The sequence below is a fragment of the Paramisgurnus dabryanus genome, chromosome 3, assembly GCF_030506205.2.
Source record: "Paramisgurnus dabryanus chromosome 3, PD_genome_1.1, whole genome shotgun sequence".
NCBI classification, from domain to species: domain Eukaryota; kingdom Metazoa; phylum Chordata; class Actinopteri; order Cypriniformes; family Cobitidae; genus Paramisgurnus; species Paramisgurnus dabryanus.
The window spans coordinates 45,614,112-45,631,925 of record NC_133339.1 but is presented as its reverse complement, the minus strand read 5'-3'; the positions used below and the strand labels follow the sequence as shown (position 1 = coordinate 45,631,925).

Genomic DNA, 17,814 nt, shown 5'->3' with positions numbered 1-17,814 from the left:
TGTCTCGTAGGCTGTGGAGGAGTCTATCGTAAATGCCATACCAGAGCTGAATCTGTCTCTACAGCAGGTAAAGGAACGCGCTCACCAGAAACGGAGTAATAAGAGAGCGCCACCTATGGACTGGAGCAAGAAAAATGAACTGTTCAGTAACTTATAAACCTCTCGTAGCTATAGACATCATGTTTTTTTATAAAGAGTAGATTTAAAGGCGGGGTGCATGATTTCTGAAAAACGCTTTGGATGACGGAGTCAGGCTGACTACCAAAACACACCAGTAGCCAATCAGCAGTAAGTTGGGTGTATACTAAACGACATTGTTGTCTGGGTTGTGTATGGATGGTCCAGATTTTATCAGGGTAAGGGCGTGTTTGTTTAGGTGATTTCAAATGTCAACATTGGCTTTCAGAGATCATGTACCCTGCCTTTAATGAGGTTTAAAGCAGTCGACTCAGTATGATATATATGAACGGTGTGTATATCCTGTATACACACAGATTTATATTGTATTCAGAAGATATATTTTACTAACATCAGATTTTTAGTAAACGGAGCAAACAGAATGTTAAAGTCTACAACTGTGATGTATTACAATCAATGGCTGTGTTTGGAATGAAATACTAACTTGGGGTGTTTTCACACCTAGTTCGCTTGAGCGAGTTCAGGGTGTATATGTGAACAAACCGAGTGATGTCAGACCCCCTTAAAAGGACCCAAAAGTGAACCGAACACAGACCATGTCCGAAGGTGGTTTGAGTATGGTTGAGTATGCACAGAAAGCTGGGGTTTGAGTTCTTATGAAGTTGTGATGTGAACCAGAAAGGGTCTGAGATCACTTCTAGTCTGAAGAGGACCAGAAAAAAGAACTGGGTCCTCGTTTGAGTCCACTATATTGTGAACACCAAAAGGATTGAGGTCACATTCGGCTAATTCACTTTAAGTGAACTGGATTTGGTTCTTTTTAAATGAACTACTGTATATGTGAAAACACCCTACACTACCAATATTATATGGTGTACATATAATGTATACTGCCCGTTATGTTTTTTATGAATTTGTAGAGTCATTAAAGAAAAAAAACTTTATCACACTGGAATTGAAGGTCGACCACATTGCATTACGGGATACATCAATATTGTATGTGCTTCATAATACAGGACATATTTTGGATAAAAAACACAGCATCATGGTATTCAATACATATATTCACATACTATGGATGGACTAGGGTTGCAAAGCGACATCTGCTTCCGTTTTAGGTCAATTTTCCACGGGAATCTTGGGAGTTTTGGAAATATTAAATATTGGAAAATTATTTGGAAATGTATATAAACTAGGGCTGTCAAAAGAATAATCATGATTAATCACATACACTATAAAAGTCTTTGTTAGCATAATAAAAGTATTCAATTAAATTTTATTTGTATAGCGCTTTTCACAATTGTTAATTGTTTCAAAGCAGAAATTACATGAATAGATGTAGGGGAAAAACACAGTATAATCGATAGATATTATAAGAAGCAGAATACAGTGGCTAAGAATAAACCGTACAAGCGAGCGTAGTAATAATGTAACGTATACAGTAAAGTGCTAAGTTAAGCCAATGTTGGCTGACTCTCCCAGGGATGAAAAACCCCCTAGGACAAAAACCCTTGAGAGAGCTTAATATATATTTACATATATAAACACGATAGGGATAGGAAACGGGTAAGCGTTTTAAACTGGTTCAGCCGGTGGTCGTTGGTTGGGTATCGTATCGGCATCACCTTGAAGGACAGCCAGTAGATCAGTGGTGTGATGACCTTCACAGCAGCAGGAACTGGGTCTGTTTGTCTCATTGTCCTCGGGGTCGAGGACGAGACAGGGAAACAAAAACAGAGTTATATTAGCGTAGGGGCCGTTCGCATGTAATGCAAGTGTCATACATTATAGTGGTTTAAGTCAACTCGGTTCCAGACAGGCTAACTATTGCGGCATAAGTATATTACCCAGATGAGTTATCTGAATGCTTTGTTCTAGACAAACTAGCTATTGCGGGAAAGGTACATTTACTTGACATTTTATGTGAATGCTTTGTTAAAGAAGAATGTCTTAAGTTTAGATTTAAATTGCTCGACTGTGTCTGATACTCGAACATTATTTGGTAAATCATTCCAGAGCTTAGGGGCCAAGTAGGAAAAGGATCTACCACCTTTAGACACTTTTGATATTCTAGGGATAATTAAGTGACCAGAATTTTGTGATCGCAGTTTACGTGGTGGATTGTATTCTGATAGTAGTTCTTTAATATACGAGGGCGCTGGGCCATTTAAGGCTTTGTAGGTGATTAGTAATATTTTAAATTGTATGCGATATTTAACTGGTAGCCAGTGTAAAGATGCCAGAATTGGACTAATGTGGTCAAACTTTTTAGATCGAGTAAGCACTCTTGCGGTGGCGTTTTGAACTAGCTGAAGCTTGTTTACCTGATTTGCATTGCATCCCCTGAGTAACGAGTTACAATAGTCTATTCTAGAGGTCATAAAAGCATGGATAAGCTTGCGTCAGATGTAGAGATGTATTTTTGTGATATTTCTAAGATGGAAGAATGCTGTGTGGCAGACGTTGGAGATATGACTATCGAAGGATAAATTGCTGTCGAGCACCACACCTAAGTTCCTAACCGTGGATAATGGCACCACAGTGCAGCCACCAATGGGCAACTTGTAATCTGACATATTAGGTTTGGAGCTATTCGGTTCGATAATAAGTATCTCTGTTTTATTGGAGTTTAGCATAAGAAAGTTATGTGCCATCCAGTCCCTAATATCGCTAATGCAGTCTGTTAGCTTAGAAAACTGGTGGGTTTCGCTAGGATGTGAGCAGATGTAAAGCTGGGTATCGTCCACATAGCAGTGAAAACGTATGTTATGTTTCCTGATAATGTCTCCTAGAGGTAACATATATAACGAGAACAGGAAAGGACCTAAAACTGATCCCTGCGGTATACCGTATTAAACCAGGAAGTGATATGACTGTGTGATATGAGTGTGTGTGTACTGTGTGTATATATTATGTATATACAAATACACACATATGAATTTAAGAAAAATTTTATATAGGTAAAAAAATATATATTTGTAAATATATAATCGCAAATATATTTATAATATAAAATATATCAAAATATTTCTTAAATACAAACATTGTGTGTACTTATATAATTACACACAGAGCACAAACATAAATTATGCAAAAAGCTTTTATTTTGTATGCGATAAATTGCATTGAATCTATTGACAGCCATGTCAAAACCCTATTATATGCAACTCCCAGTTTATTCCCATGGAAAGTTTCCAGCAACCCTATTGTGGACACTATACACAAACATGACTATAGTGTGTAAGTATGTTATTCCATATGTAGCCATTGTATCTAATCTACTGTGTGTGTGGTATTTTAAGCAGATGTGTGTTTGTGTGTGTACAGCTGTATAGGGTTGGATGCGTGATCGTGCTGTACAGGGGTGCAAGTGAATTACCAAACAATGCAGTTTAACTTTTATTCTTTATAGCTGTTCCCATCCTTAACCTCATGTCTCTGTTGAGACACATTTCATTTCTATAATGGACCAAATGAAGACTGTAGATAGAAACGCATCTTATTGTCAGCCAATGAGTTCATTTGTTAACTATGAAAACAGATCATATACTGTAGGTATTTCAGCAGGTTTCTTTTTTATATCTAGATTTATCCACGTATGTACATGCTATTGTGTAATACTGCACTTTCAATCACTGTGATGAATTAATTCTTGTATGTGTGCACATGTGTATGTTATTTTTTTCTACGTAATTTCAATAAATTTAAAGTTCACATTTACTTGGCAATCAATTTTAGACAAAATCATCCTATAATTCCCACTGCTTTCTGTGCATTATTTATATCTACAGCCACTTTCAGCAGATGCTTTTGAAAAGCATTACGTCTGTATAAGAAAAGCAGTCTAGTTTTAAACACCCTTCAAATTGCGCAAATTGACTTTGAGAATTGAAAATTCGACCAGTGGAAACACGTCAATTTTGCAAAAACTCACATATATTGCAAAAATACACTCACATGAGGTGGTTTTTCAGGTTTAGGGTAATAACAGTTAAGACCCATTGATTAGTGATGATAACAGTCGATATCATGTTTTAAATGACTTATCACAAAACTATGTTTTGGTTGCATATCATCGGTTAATGGAAATGCCGTCTTTTGTTGACATGAAGAAAGTAACGCTAAAGTTTGCGCAAATCTGCAATGGAAACGCAGCATCCAAACCTGAAGTGAAACTTTTTCAAATTCGCCAAGAAATGTGAATTAGGTGCATTTCAACAAGTCGATCAAGCGAATGACTGTGGTATTGGTAACCTAGTAACCAACAGTAAACAAAACAAGGTACAGTCAGAAAATGGAGAAAGGTCTGCATGTAGTCACAAAGTTATACATTAATTAGCAGTGCAGCATGAAATTGCCAAACTGAATGCTGTGCACCGAAGAAGGAATGCAGAGTTTTTGATGCAGGCACTAGCAGCAAGGGCATTGTGATGATGTCGAGCCCCATATATGGTAAAGACAACAACAGCGGAAACAGCCAGACGCCAGGTTATTTGGCAAATGGGTTTCCATCTCTCATTAATTGCATTTACTATTTTTCTCATAAGTTTAAAACCAACTCAAGCGAGCGTAAAAACTTTTTTGCGAAATTTGGTGTTTTTTATGTAATACTTCAAAATGTGCATAGAATTAGGGTGATGGAAACCCAGCAAATGAGAGCTCATAATAGATGTGATCTTCTGGATTGTTTCATAAACGTCTGTATGGTAGTCTACATACCTGCTGTTAGGCACTAAAAGCATTTTTGTTTAAGGCATTTCAATCAGATAAGAGATCTGAAAAAGCACCAATAAAACAAAATCTAAATGCTATTGGGTGATTCTCGCGAAATTAGACTTATGAGGTGTCATGATACATTTTGATAAAAAAAAGGAAATGCAAAGTAAGAGTATCAAAATAAGAAGCATACAGGTACAAACATCTCTTCTTGTACTATTTTGCACATGATTTCAAATGACATCATACAAACCAATTTTGTTGTTTTTCCACATCACAGGGGAAAACTTTCATTACCGCAACGTGTCCATGACTGGATTTGGGTTCTTTGACATGGAAATATTTATAATTAAAAAATCTAAAAAATAAAAAGCTTCAGTGCATGTTATACTATAAACATTTACAGTAAAGAAACATGTGGTATTTGGTGTTCATTGGTAAATGTAGAGACAATATTAAGAAATATAAATGTGTCCAAAACCAATTTTCCCATCCTCCGCAACAATTTTCAATCACTGTTTAAGCATGCAAGAAAATAAAATAAAATAGTTGGAAGGGACATAATTGACTGTGACACTCAAGATGGCTACCAGGTAAGCAGTTCTTATTTTTTTCTCTTTGGATAAAAGTTTAAATTTTGTTTGTCATAGTACCTAGACAACTTTTTAGTTCTCATTACCGAAACATGAGTTTGTAAATGCATATATTTAATGTAATATAATGTTGCGGTAATGATACATTTTGATAATGATAATCTAAAAAATGTAAATAATTCTATAGACCCCTTCACGGTTCACGTCACAGGCGGTTCCCACTGCGCATTTCGGGGTCAGAAAAGTCATTACAGCAGATTGAGTTCCATATTATTCGGTATCGTCAAAAATGCCTACTTGCGTCGTGGGCTTTGAAAATCGCACGAGGTCTTAGGTTAGGTTTTCGCGATTCATGCAGAATCTCAAAAATAAAAATATACAACATCTGCAGCTGCAAGCACCTAACGTCCAGACTGGGGCAATGCAAATATCAAAGAGGCTTGTGTTTGTAGTGCTCACTTCATTTCAGGTAAGTCATCATTTTTCAGCCCTGTTAAGATTAAATTATAAAGCCTGGATGGTATGAACAGTTTGACCCCATGGTGCGCGCACACCCGATAGTCATTCAATGTTTAGAAACCTTGAAGGGGTCTATAGGAAATATTTTTTATATCCTCTAAAAATAAAAAAGTAAGTTCAGACCTTAATCTTATATGTGCAAAAAACTTGGCTTCAAGGGCTTTTTACAAACTCTGATGCTGGACACCTTCAAAATCTGGATTTCGTGAATCACCCTAATAGGTCAAAATTGTTAGTCTTTTGTAAATGCTTGAAGGAAAGACAACAACAAAATAGCTAAATTAATTTAATAGAAATTGAACTTGAAGAAAGACAAGCAACAGATGTGAAATACAAGACAAAAGCCAAATATAAGACAAACATCATCTGCTCAGACAACAATGTGCAATGTGACTTTACTAATGAAAAGAGAAACTGGATCTTAACTTGACAAAGATGGGTTTCAATGTAAGCTTAACATTATAATGTTAAATGATCAAGTGTCACGACTACTATATAGTGGTGACATAAATAACTGCATCTACTAAAACTGAATACATGTTAATAAAAATATATTCAATGACAGAGTAAACGTACATCTTAGTTCATTACAACTTGAATGAAATAGGAGTATGACCACATGAATAAGATCCACATGAAATGATTTGCAAAGGGGAAATGTGTCTGGATTACTTTAGCTTCAAGATCATTAATAAAAAATATACATATCATTTGGTACAACAAACAGGTTTGCTTCCCAATCAAATATACCTTTAGTGTACAATATACATATTTTGATCTTTGAGTTTAAATACTATCTAAGTTTAGAGGTTTAAAAATAATGTTTTTCATCAACTTTAACCTGAATCGCTCGCTGTACATTAATGCTGCTCCAGTTAAGGCAGTTTTTAGAAATGTGTTCCCTTTAAAAACCTCACTTTAATACAAAAATAAACGTCAGTCAATGTTTTTAAACCTGCACATGAAGGGAAAATCTCATCTCATATAAACAACATCTTAGCAGTAAAAGCTGCTGAAATGAATGATGTGTATTTGAGCTCTTTAAAGACATATTTATAGAGCGGAAATGCTTTTCTGTTTTAAACAGTAGTGTTTTGAAATGGCTTGTATATTGCTTTAGGAATGAAGTGCATTGTCCACTGGCAACATTTGTGCTCAGTCAAGTCCACAGTTCAGACCCAAAAATACAAATAATGCAAGGACATAAACAAAAAAATATATATATATACTTGATGAAACGTTAGGATAAGAACATACTAACACATGAAATTAGTCAGGAGACTTTGAACATCCAAAAATGTCTGTGTGGTCCTTGTAAATGGAGGATCCCTGTCTGAGGAAGTTTATCTTTGCTCTCCATGTGTAATTAAAGGCAGAGGAGCGAACGGTGGGAATCGATCGCGTCGCCTCTTTAAAGGCTGTAAATATAACCCACAGATCTTTAATCCAGCATAGCGTCCAACTGATCGGCCAGATCATCAAACATGTTCCCGATGTCATCCAGAATGTTCCCTGCAGACTTTACAACGTGAGAAACGCTGAAGAGAAACAACAGAAAGTCAGAAAAAATTCAACTCACGTTTAATACAAACTTTTTTGTGAGCCGAACCCCTTGACCAAAATGATAATAATGTTAAAGGGAAATTCACCCAAAAATGTACATGCTGTCATTATTTTCTAATCCTCATGTTGTTCTAAACCTATATGAATGATGTAAGCACACAGCTGATTATTACCATTGACTTGCATAGTAGGAAAAACTAATATTATAGAAGTATTGTGATAAATGATGAAGAAGATATTTTGATAAATGATGGTAATAACACAGTGGATGGTACCCATTGAATTTCATCATATTTGTTTTTCCTAAATGTCAGTGGTTACCATCAGCTGTGTTTACCATCATTACTCAAAATATCTTTTTTTGTGTTCACAATACAGATTAAAACAACAGGAGGATGAGAAACACATTTTTGGGTGAATTATCCCTTTAATATTTAAATTTAATAGCACATTTGCATTATACATTTTTAAAACATTTATTTTTCATCCATTTTAAAGTTTTTGTCAGTAGTATTTTACATAGTTATTCTTATACTGGACCTTCATCTGGTAGTTTTCTTTTATGAAACGTATCTGGGTCGTGTCAAAAACGCTTTGGCAAGATGAAAACTTAAAAAATCTTTTTAAAAAACTTGTTTTAAAAGCACAAATCAGGTTTATTTCAATGCACATAGTGTATTTATGTTGATTTTATGCAATAAAAAAATACATTTGCACTATTTTTATGAAAGTTAAGACTGAATGGATCTGAAAATGTCAAATGGTGTAACTGCCAATTGCGCCAAAGAATGAGAAATATTAAATATTATATCCACCTTGATGGCATGTAAGCGTAATCATAAAAAAATCATTCTAAAATATCATTTTATTAGTTATTTCTAAATTTACATTTGTATGCGTTTTTGTAATATTAGTCCTGACATATGTTGACAAATACAATTACACTAAACTAGATGATTATATTTTATTTCACTTTTTTATTTATATATTTATATAAAAATACTAGTTACACCAATTGACACAGACAGGTTACACCACCCTGACATTTTTGCAATTATTCCCCAAATATTCTGACAAAATTAAATAAACCAGAAATTTTAGACTTGGTCCTCAAAAAAGAGAATGTATGCAAGTAATCTGCAAATTTATTTAGAAATTTTAACCCTTTTACATTTCATTTAATCAAACGGACACAAAAAATTAATGTTTTAAGTTTTCTGGTATGTTGTAGTGTTGTGTAATGGCCACATGCCATGCAGATTAAACCAAATATATCTGTTTTGCAAAAAAAGTGTTTTATTTATATTTTAAGATTATATACTTTAACATTTTATGATTTGTTTATAATAGTTTTTTATCAATGCAATTCCCCCACGAACCATCAGGGGTTTGCTAACCACATTTTGGCATCAGCTGAAAAAAAGATCTGATACGAAAACAACACCCTCTTGTATAAATCTTTATAACGCTCAGTTTAAATACTTTACTGTGCACTTTTGGTACAACATATAAGACCAATTAGTTTTTTTAAAAATAAAACAATATTAGTTAGTAAACATGGGTATGAAAATGAATTTAAAAGGTATCTTGTCTGTAAAGACTTATATTTGCCTTCTGCTACTAAAGTCCATCGATGGAAGCGCATCAAATATTTTCATTACTTTAAAAAATCCCAACATGTAATATTAATTTTGGGCTTTAGAGGCCGCCATTTTGTTTCACACACAAGATGCATTCTGTGTAACAGATGTCACAAAACTTTACTATAGTAAATATACTTTGGTATCTACTATAGTTTTTCATGTGATGTTTTACTCCCACCTTCTCAGATTGTCTTCATTTTGTATGTTTTCTGTATCATCATCATGTATGTTACTCTCAGGTAAGGGTATGAACAGAAGACGTTGATATTTTTGTACTTTTAACCCCTTCAGACCTTGTGTCCACTGGAATGGACATCACATCTTTTATGGATCAAACCAATAAAAATGCTGATCAACCAATCAAAACAAGGCACAGTGAAAAATCAGGTCTGAAAGGGTTAATGGCATGCAGGTGTCAAGACCACTTTGCGCCACCTACTGTCACTGTGAATTTATAACTCTCATCATTTGTTTACCGCGCTGTAGCGGGTTTTGAATGCAACCTTTTGACGTCACATATTGTGATGTAAAAAAAATATGGTGGCCTCCAAATGAAAAGATTTTTTTTCAGACATTTGAACTAAACCATACTGGTTTTCCTAGTCTGTGTACCCCCCTTTAGGTGTAAACTTTGGTGGCAAAATATTTCGGATACTCACCCGCCAGTGTTGTGCTCCAGATTGAGTTTTCTCTCCACAGCTCTTAAAGTTTCCTCCAGGGTTGAGCTGGTCTTCTCCAGTCTCTGATGGACCAACGTCGAGTCCTGAGCCACATCCGCAGACCGTACACAATGACCTGTGCTTTCTGCTGATGGGGAATAAGAGACGGGAGACTGAGGTGCAGCAAATGTGACGCTCTGCACACCATTCAGTAACACGCTGGAGCCGACTGCTGACAAAATCAACAAATACATCAAAATAAATTCATTAGACTTGCATTGACTAACAAAAAGATGCCACATCTATTCAATTCTGCATTAGGAATCATCAACAGACTTTACCTGTGGCAGCAGTCTGATGAATTGAGGTGTGGCGTGTTGAATTCAGAGGACTGGGAGGTTTGGGGGCGAGAGGTGGAGGCGCTTTCCCTTGTTTGGCCGAAGGCACCGGACACGGCAGATTCATTTCAGTTTCACTGATTCGCAGTTTCACCGTGTCCCGAGTCTGAATTTGCTCAGAGACCGGGGAGCTGTCTGCATCGTTGACGGACGTGACCGGCTGCTCTTTCGGCTTTTGCCGTCTCTTCACCGTGTCCGACTCTTTCAGGTTAAACTCTGGAACTTCAGGAGTTTTGGCTGATTTGGCTTTTTCTGAAGACTCTGCGCTGTTTTCCATCTTGAGGGGTCCGCCGATTTTGGGCCTTTGCTTAATGGTAAGGTTTCCTTCTTCGGCAAATGGTATACACTCGCTGGAGCTGTTCTGAGGCGAGGAAGAGCCATCCAGGTTTAAATCCTTAGTCCCGTCATCCTCTTCCGAGTCGGATCTCGTCGCTCTATCAGCATCTCCATTAGCCTGCGGTATTTGCATGGACTCGCTCTGACTAAGAGCTCTTCTTCTGCTCCCCTCGCTGGCGTTGGAGGTAGCCGTGGCTGTCTCCACGACGGGAGCAGGTAAGAACATTTCTAATGCAGCCGCGATGGTTTTTACACTACTAGGGCTGCTGGCATTCTCAAGTCCACCTATAGGAGGCGCTGGCATGTCTGGGACAGTTTCGGCACTAGCGTTGCTGCTACTGACAGAGCTGAGCCGTTTAGGTGGTGGCGGTGGAGGACCTTTACGCCGGGCCCTGATAGCGAACGACTGACTTCGACCGATGGACTGCTCGGGAGCAGACTGAAGACGTGCGAGCTGGCCGCGGGCGGGTTTTCGGCTCAGTGTGGCGTATGAAGGCATGACGGTTTTAGCTAGCTCTTCATCATCGTCATCATCCGGTTCTCCATCCGACAAAGCATAGCGAGTCAATCCCTGCGTGCGGTTCTTGGCCATGCTAGAAGAGTGACGGTCAAGTGTGGCACTATTACAATACACACGGGGATAATTGAGGGCTTTTTGAGCTGGGGAACTTTGTGGAGAGGGAACAGAGCCCAGTTTGGGTTTGGCAGGCACTGCTGGGTATTTAAAGCACGCCAGCTGTTGTGGTAGCTGAGGGCGCAGGACTTGATCGCGACCTTCTGGAATGTTACGCTCCTTAGTCGGGCTGCTGTCAGCGCTCGTTAAGCTCTCCCGGGAGTGGCTGTAAGGGGTGGCAGATGAAGAAGAGGAGGGAGTGTTGGGGGTCTCTTGGGAGCGCCCCGAGCCTCGGGAGCGAGCGTCAATGCTTTCCTCGCTGACGGACATTCCTATTGCGTTCTTGATGGCCAATCCTTCTTGACACCCAGTGTAGTGGGCTGACATGGCGCTCTGTAGCTCGGTGCTCAGCTCGCTGTCCTGGAAAGTGAGCATCTTGGGTGTGTGGGGCGAAGGGAGGTCTCCGCCCTCAGGGGCCGGCTCGATAGCGAGCAGGTCCAGGGCTGCAGGGATTTTGCGTCGCAGTGTGCCCTGGCCTGACTCGGCCTGCAGAAGAGCCTTATGGATATCACACAACTTCTTTACCGCAAGCATCATTTTCTTCTGATGGCCTGACAGAGACACACACACACAGATTTAATACTTAAGATACAAGTCACAAAACATTTACAGGATCACTAAAGAAAACATGCTTAGCTCACCTAGTTTGGTGATGCCAATCTCTTGCAGATCTTCCCACGTGAGATCTCGGACGATGTTAATCGAGTCGTAGCCGTTCTCTGCGAGTTTCTTATGATACTGAGACAGGCCTATGGCACTTAGCCACTCCCCGAGATCCTGCTAAGATTCAAGATTGGATTAACTGTAAGTGAACTTAGGACATGGTTCCCATTTTAAGTCACATTTCCTTACTTCTACTGACTAAAAAACTTAATTATCTTGACCTACTTTAGGTCTGGGCAGCCTTGAGCCTGGATAATGTAATGTAGCTTAAATGCATGAAATTAATAAACAGTGCCAATAAACAGCTGTTTAAAGTGTAGTCTCACTTGAAATCAGCAGAGGCTTGGACCAAGAAACGGTATACCTCACGTCACAACTTAACAAGCGGATTCCTTGTAAAAAATCCTTAATTTTCAATGACTTGGATAAAAAACTGACTTTAAATGTCTAGAATGACCTTTTAAAATTCCATGATATTCCATAAATTCCATGATCCTTGGGAAGACTGTGGACACACTTGTGTGAGCACAAACTATAACACGCTGTGACTTACTGGTATGTAATCTGGAAGCCATTCCGGAATGCTTAGGTTTCCGATTTCCAGGGAAATCTTTTTACGGTGACCTGGTTTTGTCACTCCGATAGCCGTGAGATCCTGAATATAAAGAGATTTGAAGAACGCAGGCTTAATGTTGACCAGATCTGCAGTGATAAGAATAAACATCACACGGCGCTGGAGCTCTGCTCATACCTCTGGTGTCATTCTGCTGATGGTGGGCACATCATAGCCAGCATTAATGAAGTTTGCAGTGTATTGCTCCAGCTGAAATTCACTCAGCCACTGAAAGATAGCTTCAGCATCCTGACAAACACATGTATTTACATTAATCACAATATAAAGACTACGTAGCAGCCATTAAAATTAACATGAGGTAGCAAACAAGATACAGAATTGCAAATTGAATTTAAAGGAAATACTTGATTATTAATTAATTGTAAAGTGCTAAAGAATAAACTGTAATAGACAAATATGGTCAGTTTGGTGTGGTGCAATGTGTCCTAACCTTGCCCTCCAGTAACTGTTGAGGACGCACAAACTGTTGAGAGAAACCCTGCTCACCTGGCCTCTGTGTGGCCAGCACAGGCCTGCGAGGAACACCTTTAAAATATAAATCACACATTCTCACATTACACTTTCTCATCTTAATACATGAGTGGGTATGCGTAATGCTGCGTTTACACAAGCCGCATTTGAGGCGTCAAGATCGCGTGTACCGCGCCTAGTTTGCTGCTTGAACAGTTTGAGTGTACTCGCTTCGTGAGTGAAATTCTAGTCATCGAGACATTCACACGGAAATTTGCGTCATGGGAGGGGCTTCTGCGACTCCGCTCGCTTTCTGTAATCACGTCACTACTAAAGCAAGCTACTGATTGGTTAACACAGCGCGTTTTTCCGCCAAAGTTCTCATTTTTCAACTTGCGCGTTTGCCGCGGAAGCGCTCAATTCGCGCCATTCGCGCAAACTAGACGTGCGAATGTAGGGCCCTATAATTTCCGCGATCACGGAATCGCGGACGGAATCGCGGAATTGGCTAATTAACACGGAATCTAGTATTAACGCGGAATTTGACATATTTTGAATAAAATTCTGTTTTTGTGTGGGAGACGAACGTATGTCTGGGGGAAATGCAGACCGGGGAAAGTAAATCTGGGCGACACGCCCCCTCCCGTCGTTTCAGACCCCCTCCAAAACACTGAAACCATGGCGAAGCGGCTCTCTTTCTTCAGCGAAAAATTTAAGAAATTCGACGCTAAGCACTTAGTTCCGAGCAGGTCTCATATGACTTTTATGTGACCGGAGAACTGTTATTTTGGAAGTTTTGTCAACCCTCTGTTCACGGTGAGCGCAAAGATACATGCACTCTCTCATCCAGGTCTGTCTCACTGCACCTCTCTCACGTGCATGCGCTCACGCATCTGTCCAAAGTGCGAACACAAATCCTCATGTATTTGTTCAGTTTTATGCATTTCAAGCGAGCTGAGGCAAACTAACTATCCCTCGCATTTAAAATATAATCATCTGCATCATGGCGCCGCTCTCTGTCCCTCTTTCGCTCGCCCGTGCAGCGAGTCAGATCACTATCCTGTGTATGTTTGTAAAGTTATATGCATTTCGAATATGGATCGTGTTCCGCTGGATTGATGTGTTTAAAGCACTTTTGAAGGCACCACTGCTTTGACACCTTGTTGTAGTCTTCTGCAACAACACTAAACAATGCATTGAATTGAGTTGTGTGCGCGCGCGTGTGCGTATGTGCATGTGTAATGCATCTTTTATAGTCATTAAGTAATCCTGTTATCCAGTTTTTCCCCAAATCATTTACATTTTAATCTTTAACATTAAAGGCACACTCTTTTTATGACTAAAATAACAGTAAAGGGTAAAAAATATAATTGCCAAAAATTAAAACGGATAAAACGGAATTTGCAAAAATTAAAACGGAGAAAACGGAGTTTGGGAAAAAAAACGGAATTTGGGAAAAAATAAAACGGATTTTATAGGGCCCTACGAATGAGGCGGAATCGCGTCTACCGCACTGCGCTTAAAGCCTCATTCGCACCACGAGACCCCCAGACGTGCGTTAACGCGTCTTCACATTGACTTGACATTGAAATCACTCGCGGTTGATGCCTCTACCGCGGCTGGTGTAAAAGCAGCATAATGGTGTATAATATTGTTCATTACCTGTGGGTGTGTCAGCGGGTTTGTTTTGCTCTGGTTGTACTACATCTCCAGCAGAAGGTGCCACCTGCATTACATTTGAAGTTAAAACGTTCAGAGAAGCTTTTTACGGTAATGTAAACATGACACTACAGTTCACGTACATCACCGTTGAAAAAGTGCACATTTGAACAGTCAAGGATTCGATCCAATAATATGTAATAAGATTGTGAGAACCCTCTACAGTTGTTCCAAGTATAAAAAGAACCAGTCTACGACTTTGACTAAACCCACCGTGGTTAACTTGCTGGTATCAGGGTGGGTGCTGTGTTGATGTGGTCCATTGGTGGCGCTGTTGCTCTCAGTGCTCTGACCGCTGCCTGCACTGCGGGTGCTGCCCACACTGCCTGTACTGCCCACACTGTTCCTGTCCCCAGCTAGAAGACGGTGAGAGAAAAATAAATAAAAGATTTATCAGTCCAGCAAGTAACTGCCATGCCATGCCAGACACTGGGTCCACTACACCACAAGACCTGGACTTCTACTAAAGCAGCAGGCAGGATGGGACGGGGTAGCAGGACAAAGCCACAGGCACATGATGATGGAGTTAATGGATGACACGCAACCTATAATACAGATCACTATACTCAGATGCTAACTAGATAACAGCTCAGTTGGAGAATCATTTCCTCCAGAATCCATTGGCATAGTTGGCAGGCCAGCCAATCACAGGGGTCGTGTTAACACAGCAGGGCGGACAGCCAGTAGGGGGCGCAGGGAAGAGCGGGTCAGAGGAGGGCGCGAAGTATAGTCAATCTTACCAGCTGGGGAGTTCCGTAAAACCCAGACGTCATCCATGCTGGGGGTTATGTGCTGATGGGAGAGACTCCGTGGAGACCCACCTAGCAGACACAAACACTTTTTGGGCCTCAGTATTGAAGGGGGTGGAGGGGAGGGCCAATGTTGAGTGTTTACATGCAAAACCATAAAACCTCATCGTGTGCAGATATATCAAGGGTCCAAAATTAACTGTTGGCCACAACCACATGCAGATGGTGATGATGGTGTAATGCAAATCCAAAAAGTGTATAAGCCAACGGGTCAAATTTATTTGCTTTGGCATTATAGCATGTGGCTCCATTTGCATGAGTACCAAATATGCAATTCTCTACCAACTGAGCTACAGGAACATAAAGTAAAATCGAAACCAGTTCGCTGTTGCACTGCTGAGTTCCTACCGAAAGCCCTTAGAGGCAGTAGTGAGGATGTATACCTGTGTTAGTGTTCAGACCGTTGGTGTGGGTGATGACCAGGTGAGGGTTAGGGGTGTAAAGAGTGTAGGAGTCATCGGTTTGACCGCTCAGACTCAAGCTGGGGCCGAGGGTGCATCTGGAGAGTTGCTGCCTATGGGTGGGCAGAGAGGCGTGTCGTGACAGAGTGCCCCCTACAGGACAACATAGACATGACAGGAGCAGTGGGTTAATGTAAGCGGATGGAGGTTAGAGATGGATATTATTGATGTGGTAAGTGCCGAGAGGATGGAAGCAAGAGACACGTGTCTGGTGTTAAATCTGTCAGTACGTTATTGATTAAGGAAAACAAACACTCCCTTGTGAAGAAAAATGTCATTTGTGGGGCTTTAAATCTAGCCTGGTTCTACCAGACTCTTGTACATTTCATTTGTACAGAGAGTCTGGCCTCTCTCCATTGAAAAACATTTACTTCCTTGTAGGCGGGTTCTCTGTTAAAGTTTAACACTATTGGATCTGCCCAGAGTCAATCAGGATCTGCCAGCCAATCGCTAACGTGTGGTCGTGACGTATATCATGCGCCGACCACACTTTAGTGATTGGCTATGGCAGATCATCGTTCCAATCTCAGCCACTCCCTCTGTTCGCTGATTGGTCCTACAAAAATTAGATTTCTCGAAATGCTAGAATAGACCGAAATCCCAGACGTAGTACTGAAGGAAAATGAAATTGAGCGGAAGTGCGTAGGAGGGCGCAGCCAGGCTACTTTAAATCAGCAAAAACTCAAAACCACAGTCATTTGTATTTCAAGTTTTGACAGATCTTTTTACAGATCTTTTCCAAACTAAACAGACCGTGGTGACCCTCCCAACAATCCTGAAGGTTTTTTTAAAAAAAAACATAAGTTATTCACTGATGATCTTCACTTCCGCTGTTTGCTCTTAAATCACATACTGTATGCTTATATTCAATTTGTGTAAAGATGTGTCAATGCAGGTTAGATGGTATCAATGTTGAAATGGATTTCTAATCCTGGTTCCTTTTGTGGAGTTTTGGTTGCTTGGCGCGGTCACATTGTTGGTTTGCATACTGACATTAGCATTAGCTTAGCTTAACGTTTGCTTACTGACATTATCATTAGCTTAGCTTAACGTTTGCTTACTGATATTAGCATTAGCTTCGCTTAGCTTAACGTTTAGTAAATTCTGTTTATATAGCTTTTCCTGTAATGTTCCGGCTATAATCCTAACTCTTTCCCCGCCATTGACGAGTTATCTTGTCAAGTAAGAGAAAAACTTCCCAACCTATTATCCACTAGGTGGTGCTTTTACCTAACTTATAAAACACTAAAGCATCAACCTTATAAGGTCTATTTGCATATAAGATGGATGCTAATGGTTAATATGTTACTTATCATATTAACTATATGTTTGATAATCAATATAAAGGTATACCATGTCATTATGGTAAATTATTATCTATTATGGAGGACAATAAAATGTGCAATAATACTCTATATTATAATATATATATATATATATATATATATATATATATATATATATATATATATATATATATATATATATATATACAATATATTAAATTATTTCCCAGTTTTTCCATTTTATCTTTCAAGTATAGCAATACAATATTATAAAAAGGTGCTACAGTATATAAATAAAAGTAAAATGTAAAAATGTCTACATGAATATGTGTAAACATGGAAGGTTGCTTGGAAGCTTGTAAAGATTTTGCAAAAAAAGATTACTGTATCTACAAATAATGATTTACAGTCTTCAGCTTTTTTCAAAGAAGACAACATCCAGATTTGGAATAAGATGCAAGTAAATAAATGACAGAATTTAAATTTTTTGGGTGAACTACATTTTCAACTTTATCTTCAACATTCAGTGAGCAACACCTAGGGAAGCTGAAAAG

At 39.1% G+C, this 17,814-nt stretch overlaps 2 protein-coding genes across 6 annotated transcripts in view; one reads left to right on the top strand and one right to left on the bottom strand.

Annotated features, from left to right (window-relative positions):
- nherf1b (NHERF family PDZ scaffold protein 1b) overlaps positions 1-3,858 on the top strand; it is a 50,804-nt gene extending 46,946 nt beyond the window's left edge. The window contains exon 6 of the mRNA XM_065263076.2: positions 11-3,858. Within this exon, the coding sequence (XP_065119148.1) occupies positions 11-157 (147 nt within the window). The 3' untranslated portion in view covers positions 158-3,858. The remainder of the gene's footprint in view (positions 1-10) is intronic.
- A 2,380-nt stretch (positions 3,859-6,238) lies between these two features.
- The window catches only part of LOC135744767 (caskin-2), an 81,891-nt gene continuing 70,315 nt past the window's right edge, over positions 6,239-17,814 (bottom strand). Inside the window, exons 12-22 of one of the 5 annotated variants that reach the window (XM_065263085.2) lie at positions 15,897-16,067; positions 15,445-15,525; positions 14,918-15,060; positions 14,648-14,711; positions 12,966-13,060; positions 12,653-12,763; positions 12,455-12,556; positions 11,880-12,018; positions 10,173-11,789; positions 9,832-10,063; positions 6,239-7,504 (exon numbers count right to left, since the gene is read on the bottom strand). In XM_065263085.2, coding sequence (XP_065119157.1) covers positions 7,408-7,504; positions 9,832-10,063; positions 10,173-11,789; positions 11,880-12,018; positions 12,455-12,556; positions 12,653-12,763; positions 12,966-13,060; positions 14,648-14,711; positions 14,918-15,060; positions 15,445-15,525; positions 15,897-16,067 — 2,852 coding nt within the window. In that variant the 3' untranslated portion in view covers positions 6,239-7,407. The remainder of the gene's footprint in view (positions 7,505-9,831; positions 10,064-10,172; positions 11,790-11,879; positions 12,019-12,454; positions 12,557-12,652; positions 12,764-12,965; positions 13,061-14,647; positions 14,712-14,917; positions 15,061-15,444; positions 15,526-15,896; positions 16,068-17,814) is intronic. The other 4 variants (XM_065263086.2, XM_065263088.2, XM_065263089.2 and 1 more) reach the window with 4 other exon arrangements.